This window comes from Eschscholzia californica, unplaced genomic scaffold (genome assembly GCF_041429995.1).
Source record: "Eschscholzia californica isolate CP2 unplaced genomic scaffold, dmEscCali1.0.p SCAF_3, whole genome shotgun sequence".
NCBI classification, from domain to species: Eukaryota; Viridiplantae; Streptophyta; class Magnoliopsida; order Ranunculales; family Papaveraceae; genus Eschscholzia; species Eschscholzia californica.
This window is the reverse complement of record NW_028238420.1, coordinates 27,201,710-27,222,860: the sequence shown is the minus strand read 5'-3', so window position 1 is coordinate 27,222,860 and position 21,151 is coordinate 27,201,710. Positions and strand designations below refer to the sequence as shown.

Here is a 21,151-nt window from a genome sequence, read left to right as displayed (position 1 = left end):
TGATGTCAATGGCATATTTGCGTTGACAAAGGAATATGCCTTTGGAGGATCGGGAGACCTCGATCCCTAAAAAATATTTAAGAGGACCCAAATCCTTGAGAGAGAAAGTGGCGTGGAGAAAGGATTTAAGTTTGGAAATGGCGGATTCATCATTTCCAGTGATGACAATATCATCTACGTAAACTAGAACGTATAGATGTACGGAAGATGTGCAGAGAGAAAATAATGAATAGTCAGAGAGGGATTGAGTGAAACCCTTCTTGATAAGGACGGATGAAAATTTTGAGAACCATTGACGAGATGCCTGTTTAAGGCCATAGAGAGATTTCTGAAGGCGACAGACTTTGGACTCCCCCTGTTTGGAGAAACCGGGAGGTAATTTCATGAAGACCTCTTCATCGAGGTCGCCTTGGAGAAAGGCATTATTTACATCTAGTTGGTGGAGAGACCAACCTTTAATAGACGCGATTGATAGAAGAACGCGTACAGTAACTAACTTTGCGACGGGGGCAAAGGTGTCATGAAAATCGAGACCCTCGATTTGTGTGTATCCTTTTGCTACAAGACGGGCTTTGCAGCGTTCAATGGAACCATCGGCTTTGAATTTGATTTTGTAGACTCATTTGCATCCGATGGCCCTTTTTCCAGAAGGGAGGTCTGTAATGGTCCATGTGTTATTTGATTCTAAAGCGGCAATTTCTTTAGACATTGCCTCACGCCAATGAGGTGATTTGACGGCTTGAGAAAAAGAAGTGGGTTCAACGGTTGTGATTACCGAATTGAGAAAGACTTGATGAGAACCCGAGAATTGTTCAAAATTTAGATATTGAGTAAGAGGGTAGACCACATCAGAATCCGGGTAAGAGTGACAGATGTAGTCATTGAGATGAGTGGGTGGTCGGCGGTTGCGGGATGGCCGTGAAGGATGAATAGGCCATCGGGAGGAGGCGTCCCTAGAGATGTGGGTGTGTGATCGATGGAGGAGGGAGCCGGGCTCTGGCTTTGGTCCCTGAGGAGCCCAGGAGTGCCCGAAGAGGAGTCGCTGTCGGGCTGACTCGAAGCGGAAGGGACAGAGCCGAAAAGCCGTGAGGGAGTGCCTATAGGCACATCAGACGCTTGATGAGATGCTTGACGAGGAGCCGATGGTGATGTCCTCGGAAAATTAAAGGAACCATCATCGTGGATGGAGACTGGGCCTGTAAACGGACCGAACTATTTTCGGATACAGTATTATCCGAATTCGAAATCCGAAATTATTCGAACTATCCGATAAGGGTTCGATATCCGACGGATAGTCAAAACTGACATCCGAATCCGATATTCGAAATGCTATTCGAATATCGAATATTATCCGATCCGAAATTCTGAATTTTAAGCCATAACATTATAACACAATATTATCCGAAATCCGAATATTAACCGATCCGAAATTCAAATACAATATTATCTGATCCGAAATTCTGATAAGGGTTGAAGACTTGAAGTTGAACTTTGATTCTTTGAAGTCTGAAGACTTAGTCCTAGACTTTAAGTTTACTAGTTGAGGTTAAAGTTTTGTTTATTTTTTAATCCCTTGGGTGAATCTTAACCGTTGATTTCAAATGCGAATCGGATCGGATTTTTTCGAAGTCGAATATAGCTATATCCGAATCCGAAACCGATATTTGAAAATTATCCGACAAGACATCCGAAATTCGAATCCGAAATTCGAATCCGAAATCCAAAATGTCGGATTATTTGAGTGCGGATGCGGATCGAATTCGGATTTTCGGACCACCGTTTACAGGCCTAATGGAGACCATCGGTCGGTAAGGAGGAGGAGAAGAGATCGGATGTTTAGATAACACCGGAAATTTGTCTTCTTAAAAAGGACATCACGAAAGGTGATTATTTTACGAGAATTCAAGTCGAAAACGCGATATCCTTTTTTATTGTGGGGATAGCCAACGAAAATACCCGGAGATGCTCGGGAATCTAACTTTGTTTTTACCAAAGAACGTCTAGTAAAGCATAGACATCCAAAGACCCGAAGATGGTCAAATTTGGGAGGAGAACCCAAGAGTTTTTCATGAGGAGAAATGCCTTGTAATGTTGGTGTTGGCAATTTGTTGATGAGATATACTGCCGTTAGAACACATTCACCCCAAAAGGAAATTGGGAGATGGGCTTGAAGACGTAAGGAGCGTGCTACTTCCAGAATGTGTCGATGTTTTCTTTCGACGATGCCATTCTGTTGAGGAGTATCAGGGCAACTAGTTTGAAGAATAATGCCCTTCTTACGGAACCATGATTGAAGTTCATGATTCATAAATTCCATACCATTATCAGATCGGATTGATTGAATTTTCGGAATAGGAAACGTTCCTTGTCCGGATTGTAAATTGGAGATGGAAGAATCAAATTGAGTTGATATATAATTAGAAAAATTCTTGAGAAATTGAGTAGTGTCGGATTTATTTGACATTAAAAAAATCCAAGTGCAACGAGTAAAATCGTCCACTAAAGTTAAGAAATAACGACAACCAGAGTTTGAGGGGACGGAGAAAGGTCCCCATAAATCCGCATGAATTAATTCAAAGGGACGAGAAGAAGTAGAATTGCTTAACGGAAAAGATAAACGTGTAAATTTGGACAAGGGACAAATTTCGCACGGATTTTTATTGAATGAAACTGATTTCATACATTGAGTTCTTGAAATTAAAGACTTAAAAATAGAAGAAGAAGGATGTCCAAGGCGCTAATGCCAAATATCGGAAACATCTTTATTATATAGACTATTACTAGAAATTGAAAAGGAACAAATCCTAATATCCGTGCGGAGAAAGTATAGTCCTTCATGGAGATCACCAAGTCCAATCCTCGTTTTCGTCACTGGGTCCTGAAAGACACATGAAAAAAAATCGAATGTTACTAAACATCGAAGAGAATTGGTGAGTTGGGAGACAGAAATTAAATTGATTTTAAATTCCGGAACATGTAAAACGTTTTTGAGAATTAAATTTGAATTGAAAACAATCGTTCCAATGTGACGTACTTGAATACGTTTACCGTCCGGTAAAAGGACAAAACATTGAGGTGGAGCATCAACATAATGTGAGAAACGAGATAAAGAACTACATATATGTTTGGCGGCACCGGAATCAATAACCCAAGGAGAAGAGAGGAATTGAATACCTGTAAAGTTAAACCTGCGTCGGTAGATCCTTGAGTAGGATTGGAAGTGCCGTTAGAATGACGTTGGTGATCGAGAAGTGAAAGAAGACCTTCATATTCCTCTTGAGTTAATGAGGTGGCTAGAGGTGCTCCCGTTGGAGGATCAACCGTCTCGGTTACGGTGGCGGCAAGTGGACCGGTCGGTCGTGGTGGGCGATTTGGCCGAGCACCCGAGTTGGAACGGTTTGGATAACCGTTTAATTGATAACATGTAGCCCGGACGTGGCCATGTTGTTGACAATAGTCACAAAAGGGACGAGCTCGTTTAGGACGTTGAGCGTTTGGTTTCTCCATTCGAAAATTTCGTTGATCATTGTTGTATGTTGCAAGGGTGGCGGCTTCCGGTGGATTAGAAGTAGCGGCCATGATATTTTGTTGGATTTCTTCTTGTTTGACAAGAGAATGAATCTTTAGGATTGAAGGAAAAAGATCCATTAACAAAATTTGACTTCGAATTGCCAAAAAACGGTCATGAAGCCCTTGAAGAAATTCCATAGCACGTTCTTGATTAGTACGATCAAGTAACGATTTCCCTTGACCACAAATACATGGATCGATTATCATGAGGGATTGTAACTCATCTTGTAGAGTTTTGAGTTGAGTAAAATAGGAGGAGACATCATGTCCTTCTTGTTTGAAGGATGAAATTGCCCGTTTCAATTGATAAATTTTGGGGGCATTGGTTTGAAAAAACCTTTCATAAAGATTACGCCAAATATCGGCGGCACTTTCATCGTATAAAACGGAAGACCGAATATCCGGAGCAATGGAATTGATAATCCAACTACTAACAAGATCATTACACCTTCCCCATGAGTGTAATTGATTTGGAGAAGTGGGTTTGGGAATAGAACCATCTACAAACCCGAATTTATCTTTTGCCCGCTCTTGACCAAGAGGCATAGTTATCTCCGGTTAATAATGGAGTGATGAGAATAGTAGTTGGTGAGTCAGAGTGATGAGCATCAAACACCATATTAGGTGGAGAATGAGGAGTATATTCTCCAGAATCGACTTCAGTAGTAGTCATGATAGAAGAAATTGATTATTAAAAAAAACTGAATTGGCTCTTATACCATGTGAAGAGGGAAATACCTCTTGAATAATAATAGCCTGAACACAGAGAGAGAAGACAAGAAAGAGAGAGATATGTGAGAAGATTTCTCTTGTGTGTTTTATTCATTGATTTACACAAGTATTTATAGGTTTACAAGGGATTTACATATAGAAGTAATTTAGGAATAATGGGAAACTTCCCTATTCATGAATATTGGGAAACTTGGGAAACTTCCCTATTCATGAATATTACAATAATTAACAACTTTACATAATAGCAAAACTGCTATATTCTAACAGCAAATAATTTGAGACTTGTAATACAAACTTATTTCAAAATAAACCCCAAATCAGTATGGGGTTGGACTTGACAGAAGTCACAAAAAACATCTAGCACCCCCAAATGGAGAGGTCTTCAAGGCAAGCCAAATTTGAATTCAGAAAGGTACAACATAAGGTGTTGCATTTGATTTTAGTGTTGTAATGGTCATACTTTACAAAATGATAAAAACAATAATTCTCTCCTTCCTCTCCCTTTCCAAGAAGAGGCTTCCATAGTTTTAGAAAAAAAAAAATTTGTTACTATTACCATACTCAGTACTCCCATCTTCTTCTCCCATTCTATCAACTCTGCTACTACTAACCTAGTACTGACAAGGGTTACAGAGTATTAAAATGTTTCATTGGCTAATGGGCATGGCTAAGGAGACACCATTGCTGTAGAAAAAGTTTCTTCTTCTGACATCTAATAAGGAGTGTACTTTTTCATCCTTTTTCTGTAAATTTCACTTGGAAAATGGAACATTCCATGCTAATGAAGTTAGACCCATAACTATGAAGTATGAACTATCAATGTGAGGCCATAGAATCTTGTCCCACTTACCAATGAGGCCTTGTTGCATAGTACTATTGTACAACTACATCAATTAAGGTTAAAATCCTTTTAAAATATACAAATATAAATTGATTTCTATTACACAAACTTAGCAAATGTATATTTATTGGGAAATGTTTATCTTGATCAACAGATAATCGAAATTCAAAATTGAATTGAATTTTAATATTTTTTTAGTAGTTAATATTTATTTCAATAGTGCATATTATGTAAGTCAAGGGCTACCCAAATAATCAAGATGTTGTGTTTCTTCTTAGGAAGGGGTAAGATCCGATTATAGTATTTCGAAATATACATGTGATTATCCGCGGATTTATTTGGAGGATATCTATGTTTTTTGTTGGTATACACTAAGAGGAAGTTCAAGCCAACGATCTATATTGTGGTTGGTATGCATGTTGGCCGAGTTCAAATCACCTTACATGCAACTTCTTAACTTCTATCTTGGAAATTAAGGTGAGATGGAAACAATTGTCCATCTCTACCTTTAAAATTAAACTCATAAGGTAACACAACAATTTCCCGAGGAAGGGATGGCACGGATGGTGCCGGACGCGCGGAGGCGCGGGTTGGAGATATGCACATCTTCTAACATTTTTTTTTTAAGTAGAAATTAAAATCTTTTCCACTCTTCCATATGACCACTCAACCAAAGCGAACTTTACAATTGCTACATGTTATACAGATGCAACTTCCCAACTAATTAAACCTGAATCAAATTCATCCATTCAAGTTGAATAACTTTTAGATTATTCATAGTATTTGAATCAAATTAGACTGGTTGTCTCAGCAAGTAGTCTACGACTAGAACACTTACGTCATTCATCTCATTAAATAGTCATTGATCTAGCAATTGCTGCTCGTCTCATCTCATCTCATATTTTTGAACTGTATAATCTACTACTCTTATAAAACAAACAAACAAACTTGTCTATAACTAATTATACCACCAAATACCCATTTCCTCTTAAAAACTTGTGGAAAGATATAACTTGAGAAGAATTGTAGCTTTAGTTTCTTTAGGCACGTCACAATTGGGTAGAAGCTTGCCCAAATTGAATAGACTCCTTCAAAGTTTGTATTTTTGTTTTCATTGGCAAGTTAAAACAATGTGGAGTACATAACAAACCGCGTACACAGCCTGTCTTGTCTTGATTATAAAACCCCATCTATTTATATGTATACAAAGATAAACAAACACCAAGGCTTCTTAGAAAAACTTGACACCAAAAAAAACACACCAAAACAAAACCATAAAACTAGGAAGGCAAAAATAAAAAGAAGAGAGAGAAAGTAAAGTGAAGATTGTTTGTTTGGGTTCTTTATTTTGGGTATAGGAAGGGGGTGGTGAGTTCTTCTCTTCTCTCTAAGCAAAGGAACCAGAACCCAAAAAAGACACCAAGAGGGCAAGAGTTAGAGAGAGAGGCCCACACCCACATCAAAAGAACCCAACCCCATTCTTCCTTCTTTCCTCCTTTATGGTCTTTAGTCAAACTTGTAATCACCATCATCCACCAATCTCTTTCTCTCTCTTACCTTTTTTTTTCATTTCTATTTCTCTATCTAATTCCTGTCTGGTCCAAAAAGGCCTATTTTTTCTTCTGTGGATTTTACTTAGAAGGAAGAATTGATAATCAGGTTTGGTCTCTCCCCTTTCTCTTTCCTTCTCACATCTCTCTCTCTATCTATCTCTTGGAGTTGGATTTGATTGGACCCCCTCTTGGACTAATTTCTCTCTAATTATTATTATTATTATTTGATTGATATTTTCTTCCGTTTTCAAATGATTGGGTCTCCGTTTGTTCCTCAGTTCTGGTATTAAAATGGGAGTTTCTTACTTTTCATGGGTTTCTTCCTTCATCTATATTTTCTTCTCTCTAATAATTACTGGGTCAGTTTCATTTTGACGGTTTTCATTTATTTCTTTTCCATTTCTACTCTCTTAGATCTCTTCTCTAACTATCTATCTATCCATATTGGGCTGGGGGTTTATTGTTTTATTCTCTATCTTCATCTAAATGGGTTATTTTTTCTAGAAAATAAAAGGAATTTGATTTTGGTTTTTGGGTTTGTCTTAAATCTCTTGAAAACCTAAAAACTTTAGTTACTCTTACATTTTGTTCTTGTTTGTTTCTATTGATAAGATTTTGTGATAATTTAAAAATTCCCTTTTTTTGATGTGGGTTTTGTGAGGAATCCCTTGAGAAATCAAGGGCTGGGTTTCTTTTTAAACAACCAAAACCTTAAAGTAATTTGATCTTCACAAAAGATTCTACTTCTACCTAAAAAAGCTGATTTCTTTTTTATGTTTTTAGGGTTTTCTATTGAGAGTTTTAGCCTATTAATCTCCACTCCATCTGTAACTCTTACAGGTTGATACTTTTTGTTCATATTGTATTTAATTATATTGGACTCTTAAGGTGATCCATCTGATTTCTTTCAGGAGCTGCCTATATTCTCCTTAATTAGGGTTGTTTAAGATACATAAACTCTAGCTGATAGACCAATTTTCATGGCTGGTAATGATGATCAAAATGTGATTGATGGAGAATGGGCAACTTCAAATCCTAGCCCAAGGACCTTTTTCTCTTCTCTTTTAGGTGATGAATTTGGTTCAAAATCATTCTCAGATGGTTTTGAAGAGAAGGCGAATGAGGGTCCTTTTGCAGATATAGTAAAACATAAAACTGTGATGGATGCGGAGGTAGAGAAAGGTAAAGAAATTAGTATTTCTGGTGGCAATGACTTTTCTGAAACAAATATATTTTCCAACCAGAAGTCGAGCTCAAGAGGTGGTCTTGCCGAGAGAATGGCAGCAAGAGCTGGGTTTAATGCTCCAAAATTGAACACGGCTAGGATTAGATCTGCTAATATGTCCTCATCCCCTGAAGTTCGATCTCCTTACCTAACAATTCCACCTGGTCTTAGTCCAACTTGTTTGCTCGATTCTCCGGTTTTCCTTTCAAATGCTCTGGTAAGATTAAATTTAACTTGTCATTTCCTTTTGATGATGGAATGATTTACTTATAAGGGTGATTGGTAACGTTGAATCATTTGTACTGTCTTGTTCCTCGAAGCAGAATATGTTAGGTTTAGTTACATATGGTTAATTGTTAGAATCCAAAATGCTTCTTACACTTAATGTGTCTGATGACATTTGACCTAAACCTGATTTGGCATATCCCAACCGTGAATACTCAATAGTTGCTTCATTTAAAATCCAGATAAGTTAAGTCTTTAATAGCCGTCAATGCTTCAAGTCGAACGATTATTGTATCGACAACTACATGTAGCGTTTCGTGGTTTGTATGGTTAAAAATTTCACAAGTAACAGAATAAGGAAGATATCATAAAGAAACATCTTAGCTCTCTGAAGTCTGAACGATTGGACAGACACGTAGACTGGTGTGGTGAATGGCTTTGCTTATATCTCTGTATGAATGGGAAAGAAAGTTTGCCAAAAACACATTCACTTGTTGAGGTTCCGTTTGTTATAGATAATCCATATTATGTCTCTTTAGGCAATCGTCTTAATGTCGATGCTCACAGTTTAAGATACATGCAAATAGTGTTGAGGAATGACATCCTTTTAAAACTTAGTTGAGATCCAAGAAATTTAAGGTAGTGAGCTGTCGGAAGGTTAGGATGATGTAAGTTCTTCCTTATTGGGCATACCTAGTTATTTTCAGGAGCCTAAAGATCAGGAAATTCCTGCTTTCATGTAACTTGTTCGAGAATTTGGATTTCACATAGTTGAGTAAAACGATTGTATTGTACCCCTGAATGTATTTTTCTTGCATGGACGTTTGTTTGGATGAAGTGGATTCAATTTGTTTTTGTTATTTGGTTTCTATAATTAGATCTTTGATGCTAATTTATGAGGCATGCATATATGCTTCTCTTTGTTATCGAGTGTACGGTTGTCATTTAGATAATGAATATTTTGTAGAGTAATATTGTTTTTTCCATAAAAGTTTTTGCACCTCTTTCTTTTCAATATATATGAATTTAAGGGGAAGATGAAAGAGGAGAAAAAAGTTGGCTGCTTACTGGGTGGACTGGAAACTTTTCCACATGTTTTAAGCAGCCGCCTTAAAGAACAGCCATCCGTTATAAGGGAATAATAGTTGACTATCCAGTAATTTCTTCCGCCAACACCGTTATTTGGGTTTCATCCCACGATCAGATTGAAACATTTATATGATTTGAACCATTGAATTCTAATGAACTGATTATTACCATGTATTAGATTTATATGTTCAAGTTTTAAAACTTCGGGCTTTTGTCGTCTTTTGCCTCACGTGCGCATCTGAAGGCTCAAACAACGCGTACACATATTAGTTGTGAGGTGTACGCCTTGAGGAAGGCCTCAAGGCTTAAGAGGTGTATGGCTCACATATTGTGGCACAATTGTAAAGTGGGTGATCTTAATAGTTTTTCCATCCAAAATTTAAGAAACCGTTAAAGCAAAAAAATATAAAAGAATGTAGAAGCATTAGGTTTTCTTTTTCAGTGTGAATGTGTTATTTTTGTTAACTAAAAAGATTGATAGTTTTAGTTTGGTTAGACACCTAAAACTTTATGTTTTAATTGCGATGTACAAAAGAATATCTCCTGTATCTTTTTATATAAAAGTGGTGTAAATTTTCCTTATCTTCATGACGTATGCCTTTTACGCCTAAGCCTCAAGGCAACACCTTGCTTTTTCAGAGCAAACTGCTTGGAATCGGAAAACTATTTGTTAAAACAGTGTCTAAGTTCTTATGTTCCATATTCTATTTATCGTACAGGCTCAGCCTTCTCCAACAACTGGATCATTCTCGTTTGCTCCAATTAGCAGAAGCAGCAACAGTAGCAACGACAACATCAAAGCCAATCCTGATGAAGCGTTCAACAATTCTTCATTCGCTTTCAAGCCTCATAGCAGTTCAAGTTCTTTCTTTTTCCCTACTGGACGAAACAACGTAAGATTTGTATCTTTTAGTTTTTACTATATTCTCGAAACTCTAAAACAAGGTTGTTTTGTTCATTTTAAGTTAATATCCCCCTTTTTATAATTTATGAAGTTACCACTTTCAAATCCTCAAGAGTCGTTCCCGGATATTGTGGCACCAGTTCAATCAGAGCAGCAGCCTCGAAATATACATACTGATGAAGTTCAATCCTTCTCTGGGACCAGCTTTCGTCAAAAAGACTTGCTCAATTCAACGATGAAGAATGACATGACTAGTAATAGTATGTTGTCGGAACCAAAACAGTCCTATTCTATCAATGGAAACTTCGAAAATTCTCCACCACTTAGTGACCAACAAGATGGGGAAGGAGAGAGAGGAAACGGAGAATTAATCACCACTGTTGCTGGTGGTACCTCAACTGAGGATGGATACAATTGGAGGAAGTATGGGCAAAAGCAAGTGAAAGGCAGTGAGTTTCCAAGAAGCTATTACAAATGTACATATCAAAATTGTGAGGTAAAGAAGAAGGTTGAACGATCTCACGAAGGTCATATTACAGAGATCATTTACAAAGGAGCACATGATCACCCAAAACCTCCTCTTCACCGTCGATCTGCTTTTGGATCTTCTAACCCACAATCTGACATGCAAGTTGATCATCCTGAACAAAATGCTACTGATTCTGATCCTATGTGGCTAAGTTCACAAGGAGGTACGATGATTGGTATGCCTGTTGCTGGGAATGGCCACAACGAAACGGCATCGCCGTCTTTGACCACCGAGTTCTGCAACCCAGCTCTCCCAATGCAGGTCAAGATGAACCCCCATTTTGAAACCTCTGATGCTTTGGATGTCTCATCCAGTGTCTCTAACAATGAAAATGAAGATGATCGTGGTACGCATGGAAGTGTCTCTCTAGTTAACGAGAATGAAGGAGATGAATCCGAGTCAAAGAGAAGGTTTCTAGTTTTTTCAATACTATATCCCTCTGTTAGTTTTAAGAGTTCATATAATATTTCAGAGATTAAGGTGATATATTTTTTTTGTATATGGTGACATTCAGAAAAATCGAAGTTTGCCCGATGGATATGAGTGGGGCCACAAGATCAATTCGTGAACCGAGAGTTGTAGTCCAAACAACTAGCGAGGTGGACATCCTTGACGATGGTTATCGTTGGCGCAAATATGGACAGAAAGTTGTGAAAGGAAATCCAAATCCAAGGTGCGTGATAGAAATTTATTTCCCACTCCCTACTTTTTAATCGTCTAGTAAGCAGAACTCTCCTACTTAATAAAACACAAACCTGGAAAATGTACAAATAGGAAAAAGCTTTTAAATAGAGAAATAAGTATAGAGCCGAACCCAGAATGGATTACCTGGTCTTTTCATAAGAAGGTAACGTTCAGGATAATGCTAAAGCTTTGCAATTTTACTCCCCATAAGTTGTTCGTCATGGTACTTTCACATTGTTGCTCTCTCTCTCTCTCTCTAACCTCTCCTCGAGACCTTGACCCTCAAATGGATACTTAATTATTTCTTGGTTGATACAGGAGCTACTACAAGTGCACAAGTACAGGTTGCACAGTGAGGAAGCATGTGGAAAGGGCGTCACATGATCTCAAAGCAGTGATCACAACCTACGAAGGAAAGCACAACCATGACGTACCTGCTGCTAGAAATAGCAGTCATGTAAGTTCTGGAGTATCTAATGCAGCAACTACTGGGCCTGGGCAATCCCATGTTCATAGATCAGAACCGACTCAAATCGGAGAAAATATCGCAAGATTCAATGGACCCACTTCCCTTGGCGCCTACAATCTGCATGGGATACAACAGCTAGGAAACTCATCTGGCTACTCTTTCGCTATGAATCAGCCAGGCCTGAATAACCTATCAATGGCAGGGCTAGGCCCGGGCCAAGGTAAGCTCCCTAATCTGCCGATTCACTCATATCTAGGACAGCAACAACGGGCAAATGAAGTAGGTTTTATGATGCCCAAAGGAGAACCAAAAGAGGAACTCGTATCTGAAACGAGCATAAACCTCTCTAATGGTTCATCGCTATATCAGCAGATGATGAGTAGGTTACCTCTCTGACGTGATCGATAAAAAAAAGAAAAAGAAACAGAGATGAATTATTTTGTTGTGTAGAATATAACTGTTTTAAGAAATGAAGCTTCTTTTTGTTATATTTTAGTGTACAAATATTTGGAGTGAACTTTATAGCTATAACTTATCTGGAGATGGTTGACCATATACAGTTGTTCCTTTCTGCTATCTCTCAATTTTATATCCTTCTTATCTTTGTTGACAGAGAAAACATAAAAAATGTCGAAAATTCCTTAGATTGTATTCCATTTATGAATGTATTCGAGAGAAAATGAAGAACTATGGAACAGAGTAAAGTTAACAGCTCAGTTTTAGTTTCAAGTTTTCGGTATCCTTGTTGATATCTTGCTTAATTTATTGATATTTTTTTCTCTTAATATAAACCATCTTTAAATGGAAATAATAATGTACACATATTGCCCATGTGGGGGCTAGTTCACTTTATGGTATAAATTTGAGCAAGTTGCAGATCTTCAAAATCATCCTGGATTATTTGAGGGCATTACTGGGGAAGTCATGTCACTTGGTATTACATTTACCTATCTCAATGCCAGCTAAAATTGTCCACCCTAGCCTAGGTGACTACTAATAACATATATTTTTTTTTGGGGCCATATGCTTGGGCTTGGCAAGGGACTTTTTTTTCCCCGAAATCTTGGCAAGGGACCTAAAATATCATCTCTTGCTTGGCATGGGCCGCCTTTTTAGTCAGAACTAAAACTTGGGGTTTTAGTTGAGATTTATGACTAGACCCCTGAAAGACGGGTTTGAATCGATTGAAATCAAGATTTGAGGTTTCTTCTCAAACTGGAGTTTGGAGTTTCAAGAGAGAGAATATAACAATGGTGGCGGTGGCAGGGGCATGGGTGTGGTTAGTTTTAGTGTAGCAGGCGTCCCGGTTCAAATCCCACTACGGTTCTTTTACATTTTAAATGAAAACTCTCTGGGCACTAAGTTATTTGGCCAGGACCCACGATATATGAACATTTATTTTCTTTTAACATTTTAAATGGAAACTCTCTGGGCACTTTAAGTTATTTGGGCCAAAAATCATGGGTTATCTTGCAACCATCTATGTTAACTATTTCATGGAATTTGGGGGTTTAACCCACTTATTAAGTCACACTTTTATTCAGTGGAAAAATAATTATTTTACACACAAACTTTTCTCGACAACTTATAGGTTTATTAATTTCACTATGAAATATACACTTTTTTTTTGTTTTGAAACTATGGAATATACTTGTTTTTTTGTATGTATTAATGCAAAAACTATTTTTTATATCTATTTGAATCGCATATTTATTTTGTTATATGAATACTCTTCAAAATTCTTATTGTTGAATATCAATTATATAATCGTGACTACCTATTGTAGTCGTCTAGCAGAGAATATAATTTTGATACATTATTGCATTTCAATTTTTTAAGTAAATTAGTTACGCAAGTAATATATTCATGCATAAATTCTTACATGATATCTATTTATATAATGGTCAAACTGTTCCGTAACTATTTTTATATATTATGTCTCAAAAAAATTATTTGTCAGAAGCCCCGATCAAAATCTCGCACCGGGCCTCCAAAATCTCAGTCACGCTACTGAGCGGTGGTGAAAGGGAGACAGATGAAGAAGATAATATATATATATATATATATATTTACTTTTTAGGTCGTCGAAAGAGGGCAACCATCTGCTGGCGACCCCATTTGGAGAGTCAGATAGAGAGAAAAACCAAATAAGTGAATACCTTATAAATAAAGGTAAAAATGGAAGGCGATTGGAATGTTGAACAAATACTGGGCCAATTTGGGGCAATCATGGAATGCAAAATTTGACTTGACAAAAAATGATATTTGGGGCCAATTGGAATGTTGGACAAATACTGAGCCAATTTTTCTCTTTTTGTAATGAATTGGGGTGAAATTTTAGTTTTATTTATAAATGGCTTTAATTGTACAACAATATCCACATAATTTCCACTGTAAATCAGACCAATCAATACATGTAAAAACTTGTTGTACTCTATAGACATCACTTTTAATTTAGACATGCAACTACAAAAATGAACAATTAAAACACTTACCTGACATCCATTAATGAAATCATCATAAACTAATAAGCTAGATATTTTTCTCACTTTATCAGATAAACTAATAAGGTAGATTTTTTTCTCACTTTATCCTCCTTACTCGTCGCAATAGACAGACATCTAATGCTTATACATCTTTGAATTTTGAAGAGAGTTAAATCCATGGGTTATCCGTCCCAAAATGTGATTTTTCATCACACATTCTGACATATGTGATACAAAAATTAGAAATGAGAAAAATATCAGGAAACTAGAAATAAAATTTAGAGAGAAAACACATAACTTACTATTTAGTTACCATTACGACTGGATCATATTCACCCTATCCAATAGCTACTAGTGATGTTTTTCTAAATTAAAGAAAAAGAAGAAAATCAAAAATTGAAGGTTTGGAGAAGATGTAGTTTAATGAGAAAGAAGCATGTTGTTTAAGAAGTTTTGGATTGTCAACATTTGGTAGCCCAAGTTGTCGATGATGTAACATAAACTCCAAAATCCTAGAGGTCTCAAATTCGATTCCAAAAAGAGGTGGATTCTATGGTTTATTGAACTGGGGTTATTAAGGTATAAATAATATAGTTGGGCTTTAGGTCATAGTTTAATTGGACTTAAAACCCGTTCTTATAAGAATTTAAATTAGGTTGTTGTTGTGCTTATCGCATCTGTGATGTACCAATGCCATCGTAATGACTATCATAAATCGTAGTCAATATCTAAAAAAAGAAATAGTTTTTTCAATATTAACTGATATTTCCCGAACAATGAGTTGACAGGGCTAACTCAAGCTCTCTGACACACAGAAGGATAAAATCATAAAATGAGAAGAAAATTTAGATAGTAATTCACATTAGCCGGAAAAGAACAAAATGGAGTCATCTCACCATTTTCTTTACTCTAAGGGGCCGTGCAAGAAGCCAACCCTACTTTAGGGGCTAACCCGAAAATAACCCTAAAATCAATGACTAGGGGTGGGAATCGGTCCGGTCGAGACGACCGCGGGCCTTAACTTCATCGGTCGGTCTCGGTCGGGCACTCAAAATCAATGTTCGCCTATTTACTCGGTCGGTCCGGTCCGGTCAAAATCAACATTTCCATTGACCAAATCCCGCTTGTGACCGAGAGACCGGTCGGGACTCACCGGTATCGGTCGGACGGTATCGGGCCAAACCACCTAATTTACAATTAAATAATACCTAAATGAAAAGTTAAAATTAGATTTCATTAACTATTCTTATACTCTTAAATACGACTTAGACTTAGACTTGGTCACTTACAATTTACATGTAAGACTAATGCTTTCAACAAAAAAAAAGTAACATTACAATATTGTGGGTATTTAAAATAACAAAAGGGAAAAGTGAGATATTAGTATATTAGTTACAAAGGGATATGACGGGCCTATCGGTCGAGGTAGGTTGTTATTTCGGTACTTAATAGTCGGGCCTATCGGTATTAACCATCGGTCTTTAATCGGACGGGTTAATCGGTCCGGTCACCTGATCAAAGGGATATGACCATTTCCCGCCTGCTAACTACCCGACTGGCGGGCCGGGCTTTTCCCGTCACGGGTATCGGGTACCCGCGGTACCTAACGGACCCGGGCGGACCCAAGCGGGTATCGGGCCTCCGGGCCGTTATCCCACCCCTACAGACAATGACCACAAGTTGGGATAATGTATTATTGTGACATGGCGGTAAATGTATACCTAATAATGACGCCACGTGTGTGGGGCCTACTCACAACCTGGCCATACTGAATCTTCCCACGTTTGAGTCTTCCCACTTTTCTTCTTCGAAATTCCTTCATCATCATCATCACCTTAAATCAACAAATCCACCCAATTTCTAGGGTTTTCCACCTTACACTATCACTTCCTCTCTCTCTCTCTCTCTCCCTCTCTCTCTTCTTAAAAAACTTCTCTCTTCAAGGATTTGTACTTCTGATCTTCCCTCTCCCCAAAAGGTAACAATTCTTACTCGCAAATTTTCTTACTTTTTATGCTGATTTTGTTAAATTCTTTCTAATAATAAATGTTTAGTAATATTTCTAATTGCAATTTGATCTTGTTGTTATTCTGTAATATTGATGATTTATTCAATTGATGAGGAATGATAAGGATTTGACTGGACAACTAATTAAGCTTCCATTTTGTTCAAATTCATTTGAAATTTAGCTTAATTAAGTTGATTTTTTTCTTATAATTCTTCTGTAGATATATTCTTTGGCTTGGATGGTTATGGTGTTTTGGATCTGAATTTGAAGTGGAGAATTAGATGTAAAAAGGAATTTAATTTATTTCTTGTTTGGGTGAATCCAAATTTAGTAAAGTAGAATAGGAGCTGTTGATTTCTTTTCAGTTAATACCATTGATTTCTTGTGATGGATTTGGGAGGTGACTCTTCAGAACCTATAAATGGGATTGAGAATGATGAAACCCTAGAAGGAACAAGTAGTTTTGATGGAACTAAATTAGAGATCAATGGGTCTAGTGTTAATGAAATTTCGAGTTTAGGGTTTGTTAATATTGACGAATTTGTAGCTTCACCTCTAAATGGGGAAGACATTATAAGTGACACGCCAATACAAAATCCTTTAGAAGTGTCTGAAACTTCTGGAGAGACACCTCCCACGAAGAAAGGTTATGGCTTGAAGAAATGGAGGAGGATAAAAAGAGAAAATTTTACAGATCTAGGTAGTGGTTTCGATTTAAATAGAGTTTTGAAGCGAGGACTCCCCAACACTCCAGAGGCTATGAAACCTCGAGCGCCATCTCTTGAGATCAAACAGAGGAGTGAGGATTCTGCCGCATCTGTAAGAAGTCCAGATGCTCCTGATGGTTCTGCTGTTCAAGAATCGAGTTTGGATTCTACTTTAGGAGTGGGATCTGCCTTTGCTGTTGGTACTGATTCCGAGAATAGTGCAGATCGAAGTAGTAAATCTTCTACGGCTGCCAGTGCTCCGAGATCGAGGCACGACGGGCACATGTCAGGAAGGGACAAAAATAGGGTTAAGTATCAAAGTGGAAAGAGTTCAAGTAACACAATTCAAAAGGTACAACAGGTAAAAGGTAGAATTGAAACTGGTAAGAAGTTTCGAGGAGAAAGGGTTAAGATTGAGACGGAGAACTCTTATTCTAGTGAGGAATCTGATCTCAGAAGCTCCAATGTTGTCTTTACACAGACAGGTGGTGTTTATGGGAGTAGTAATGGGAGACAGAGACCTTTGAATTTTGGTGAATCAAACAGTGGAAGTGGTCAGGCTAGCAATCCTCAAACTAGCAGGCAGGATAGGGATAAATATGGCAGAGAGAATGGGAGTGTTATTCCGGATGTTTCTGCTGATGTATCCATAGAAGAGAAGGATGAAGAACTTGTGAATCATCCAAGCCTCGCAGAATGGGACCCTCTAGTCCAATCGATCATTTCTCTCCAGGCCGTGCAAGAAGCTCTTGAAACTGGTAAGTGTTTCCCTTTTAAAAATTTAAACATAACTTTTGTTTTATTATAACTCTTTGGCAGTAAAAAAAATATAGATGTCAGAGGTATATTATATTTCGTATTTATGTTGCACGCCTGCATGCAGTATTTGTATCCATGTCAGTTCGGTTCCCTTGCGGTAGATCTGTAGTAAACTTTTTCTCTTCAATGCATTCTTGAGTTGTTTGATTTTCTTTTTAAAATTTGATGGTTCCCTCTCTTTATATTAGATTAGAGACCACGGAAAGATAATTCTGAATTTTCAAGGTTGCCTTTAAGAACATGTCGAAGTAGTATAAAACGAATAGTTCGGAAATTTTAAGATATTCTGAGGGTGTTTCGTAACATTCCACTACAAGCTTAGTTTATGTTAGCTGCCGTCTATAAATTTTGACGACGCTTGCTTTGAAGTGATTTTTTAGCGTATATTAGTTAAAAGTTCATTGAGAAATTTGAGATTTCAACTCATTTATCTGTGGGAGTGATCTTGCCTTTGTCTTGTTCTTAAAGCATTTCATGGTGGTAATCTATAGATTACTTCTACTGACAGCTCACCTCTTGTACGATGCTCTTCTTATATATCTGATATGTGTTGGTCTACCAAATTTAACCTACATTAAGGGCAGATCAGGGACTCTTCTATTTGATTGTCTTATTCTTATATCTGGTATGTGTTGGTCAACCAAATTTAACCTACGTTAAGGGCAGAACAGGGATCCTTCTATTTGATTGTCTTATTTTGTCAAAGTCTCATAAATCCTCTTTATATACAACATGAGTATTTTACTTATGAGGTGCAATAGTTTGGTTATATTGGTAAAGGAATGATGCATTTTCTGGAAAACTATGAGAACTCTAGAAGCACAACGAACTTCTGAAAATATCTAAATTTTTATTGTTCTCTCACGAGTATTATCGGAATCCCTCTCACGAGTATTATTGGAATCCCCTGATCTTGCATTCGTGTCTCGCTTACTGGTTTGTGGGTTTCCAGACCCAGTACTCTTTAAGTTTTGCAATTCAAATTCTAAAGTCTAATTTTACTAATTAGTTTAGGGGATCTAATTTATGAGCTAGTTGAGTTGGTTTTATACATCTTCTAGGTAACTAATTAAACTGTTAACAGAGTCTAAGTTCAATTGTTTAGGTCTGCCCTAAAATACTTGCAATGGCTAGGAAAAGAATTCAATATGATCGCATGATAAGGTATTCCACTAGCAGAGCGTGTAGAAGTACTCATTCCACATAGTACTATTACTACTTACTAGAACATCGCTTTCTCGTTTTTAGGTGACATGGCTGTCAGTCTTATTTTCCAGACAAATCCTTGTAGCTTTCCAGATACCCTTACTTTGTTAGATAACCAATTCCTATCTCTTGGTTGAGAATGTAGTAACATAAGTTTTTTTTTTGCCATAACTGCGACATGGTTACTAAATGGAGAAATATCATTGAAAAATGTTAAGACCAAAAAGAACTAAAAAGAAAAGAAGTTTAAATAGTGTTTTTGTTTTTCTTAAAATGAAAGATCTCTTCTGTTTGGGATTTTTTTGTGCTTAATATGATTTCCTCGAGCACCTCCGACTAATCACATGATGCACAAACTCTAGTACTGTGCCATTAACTAACTTCTAGCTTCACTAATAACAGCAAATTAAGGACTCCAGCTATATATTTTAAGCTAAGAGTATCTAAATCTTAAGCATTCCAGTCTGAGTACAAATAGCCTAAAACAAGTAGGTATACATCAACTTCCTATTTAGCTAACTTTTATGTAGTTAGTTTGATGGTTTAGTTTATAATGACATGAATTTCGTGCCAGTCTCGCTATTTCCTGGCTAGCTTCAGATCCATCGGCTAACAACTTAAAATGGTTTTTTTCGTCACCTTTTGTTTTTTTTCCCTTGGATGGTGTTGTCCAGATCGAAATCTGAAAGGATAACAGGTATTACTAAAACAAGAAAGGACAAGAGTCTAATTAGATTAGCTCATTCTCTCTATTCAGAAGTATTTGAAAGTTATTTGATGCATCAATATTCCAGAGATATATTAGGCACAGAGTTAGTCCAGATCTGTAGTTTACTCTTTCTGGGTATAAAGTAATTTATTGATCTAAATAGAAATACATACCTTACTTGTTGCACTAAAAAGATTATTGAAACCCGCTTGTTACAAATGACAGCTTGAGTTCCACATCACTATTCTAATCTGACCGTCGTTCTTCTTGTAGAAATTCAAAGATTTGGCGAGCTTGCAAAGGAACCTGTTTTGCCACCAGAGGACTTCGTTTCCGCCAATTCTGATGAAATAGAGAGAAATCGTTCTCATCCTCTAGGAGCCCAACTGATTGACCTAAATCAGAAAGTAAACCATTTAGAATGCAAACTGGAAGAAGCATCCGAATTGCTCAAGGTCAAGGAGTCTAGGGTTGCTGAACTTGAAAACATATTAAACGGAAGAGAAACGCAAAATGGAGAACAACCCAGTAAAACTCTACCAGTTCTTGAGGACAAGCGCATAGAGATGGAGGCTCAGCTCGAGGATCTTCTTATGCAGAAGATAGAAGCCGAAATTGAGTATCTATTGATATCAAGAACAACTCAGAACATGAAAGTTGCTACTAAAGATCAAATTTCACTATTTGAGGAGCAGAAATCTCTTTCAACAAAGCAAAATCACATGCTCCAAAAGCTCAGGCAGGCAGAAAGCAAGGCCACCTTGTTGAAGAAACATGCAGAAGAGTTAGATGCATCATGTGAAGAAATATTTGGTAATGAGGAGATTTTGGAGATGCAGAATCGGGTGTGTAAGTATAGTTTGTGTTTCTTTGTGCAGTTAGTGTTGTTGTTTTTATGGGTTGTGATGTTGATGATGCAATTGTTTCCTCAGCCAACTTGGTTTGTACCGACATGAAAAAAAAGTGTTTAGAAACAGATGTACCTTGTTATCTTCTTGGGAGCAAAATGTTTTTGATTTTGTATGTTTAATTTAGCTCCTAAAATTTTCACCGGACCTGTTAACATCATATCAATGAATGTAGTTCATGGCTTGCAGTACTGTGTTCTCTTTTCCTTGCGTTGTTTTAATACTGAAGTACCTGGATAATTTCCGGGCAAAATGGGAAAGAGATTGACCGCACTATACCTATGGTAGGATGTGTTCGTATGGTAGGATGTGTTGAACATGAATATTCATTTCAGCGCAGAGATATTTTTGTATTAGCAAAAAGAACTACAGAGCTTGGGCTATAAATCTATACCTCTAAATCTAAATTTTACCTTTAATGGACAATTGAAGTACTGAATGCAGGCGGATTTGGCATTATGAACTAATGATAAATTTTACTTTTGAT

General features: G+C 37.1%; 2 protein-coding genes across 3 annotated transcripts; both read left to right on the top strand.

Moving 5' to 3' along the window:
• The first annotated feature begins 6,263 nt into the window (after positions 1 to 6,263).
• Positions 6,264 to 12,374, top strand: LOC147549286 (putative WRKY transcription factor 2). Of its 2 annotated transcripts, none has more exons than XM_086670173.1 (6): positions 6,264 to 6,802; positions 7,608 to 8,138; positions 9,955 to 10,128; positions 10,231 to 11,078; positions 11,183 to 11,341; positions 11,671 to 12,374. In XM_086670173.1, the coding sequence occupies exons 2-6, from the start codon at positions 7,677 to 7,679 to the stop codon at positions 12,215 to 12,217; spliced, it is 2,190 nt and encodes a 729-aa protein (XP_086526299.1). In that variant the 5' UTR covers positions 6,264 to 6,802; positions 7,608 to 7,676; the 3' UTR covers positions 12,218 to 12,374. The 2 variants fall into 2 exon arrangements, with proteins under 2 accessions (XP_086526299.1, XP_086526300.1); XM_086670174.1 differs by lacking the exon at positions 6,264 to 6,802 and adding an exon at positions 6,807 to 7,055.
• A 3,588-nt stretch (positions 12,375 to 15,962) lies between these two features.
• On the top strand, positions 15,963 to 20,852 carry LOC147549285 (WPP domain-interacting protein 2-like). The gene is made up of 3 exons (XM_086670172.1): positions 15,963 to 16,285; positions 16,536 to 17,780; positions 20,030 to 20,852. Exons 2-3 carry the CDS (start codon positions 16,703 to 16,705, stop codon positions 20,710 to 20,712), a joined length of 1,761 nt encoding a protein of 586 aa, XP_086526298.1. The 5' UTR covers positions 15,963 to 16,285; positions 16,536 to 16,702; the 3' UTR covers positions 20,713 to 20,852.
• The last annotated feature ends 299 nt before the right edge of the window (positions 20,853 to 21,151 follow it).

Bases quoted from the DNA above. Each gene is read 5' to 3' on its own strand.
- LOC147549286 (XM_086670173.1), top strand. From the start codon at position 7,677: ATGGCTGGTAATGATGATCAAAATGTGATTGATGGAGAATGGGCAACT. The intron at 10,129-10,230 runs GTAAGATTTGTA...TAATTTATGAAG, and splicing joins TCCCTACTGGACGAAACAAC to TTACCACTTTCAAATCCTCA. The intron at 11,342-11,670 runs GTGCGTGATAGA...TGGTTGATACAG, and splicing joins AAAGGAAATCCAAATCCAAG to GAGCTACTACAAGTGCACAA.
- LOC147549285 (XM_086670172.1), top strand. From the start codon at position 16,703: ATGGATTTGGGAGGTGACTCTTCAGAACCTATAAATGGGATTGAGAAT. The intron at 17,781-20,029 runs GTAAGTGTTTCC...TTCTTCTTGTAG, and splicing joins GCAAGAAGCTCTTGAAACTG to AAATTCAAAGATTTGGCGAG.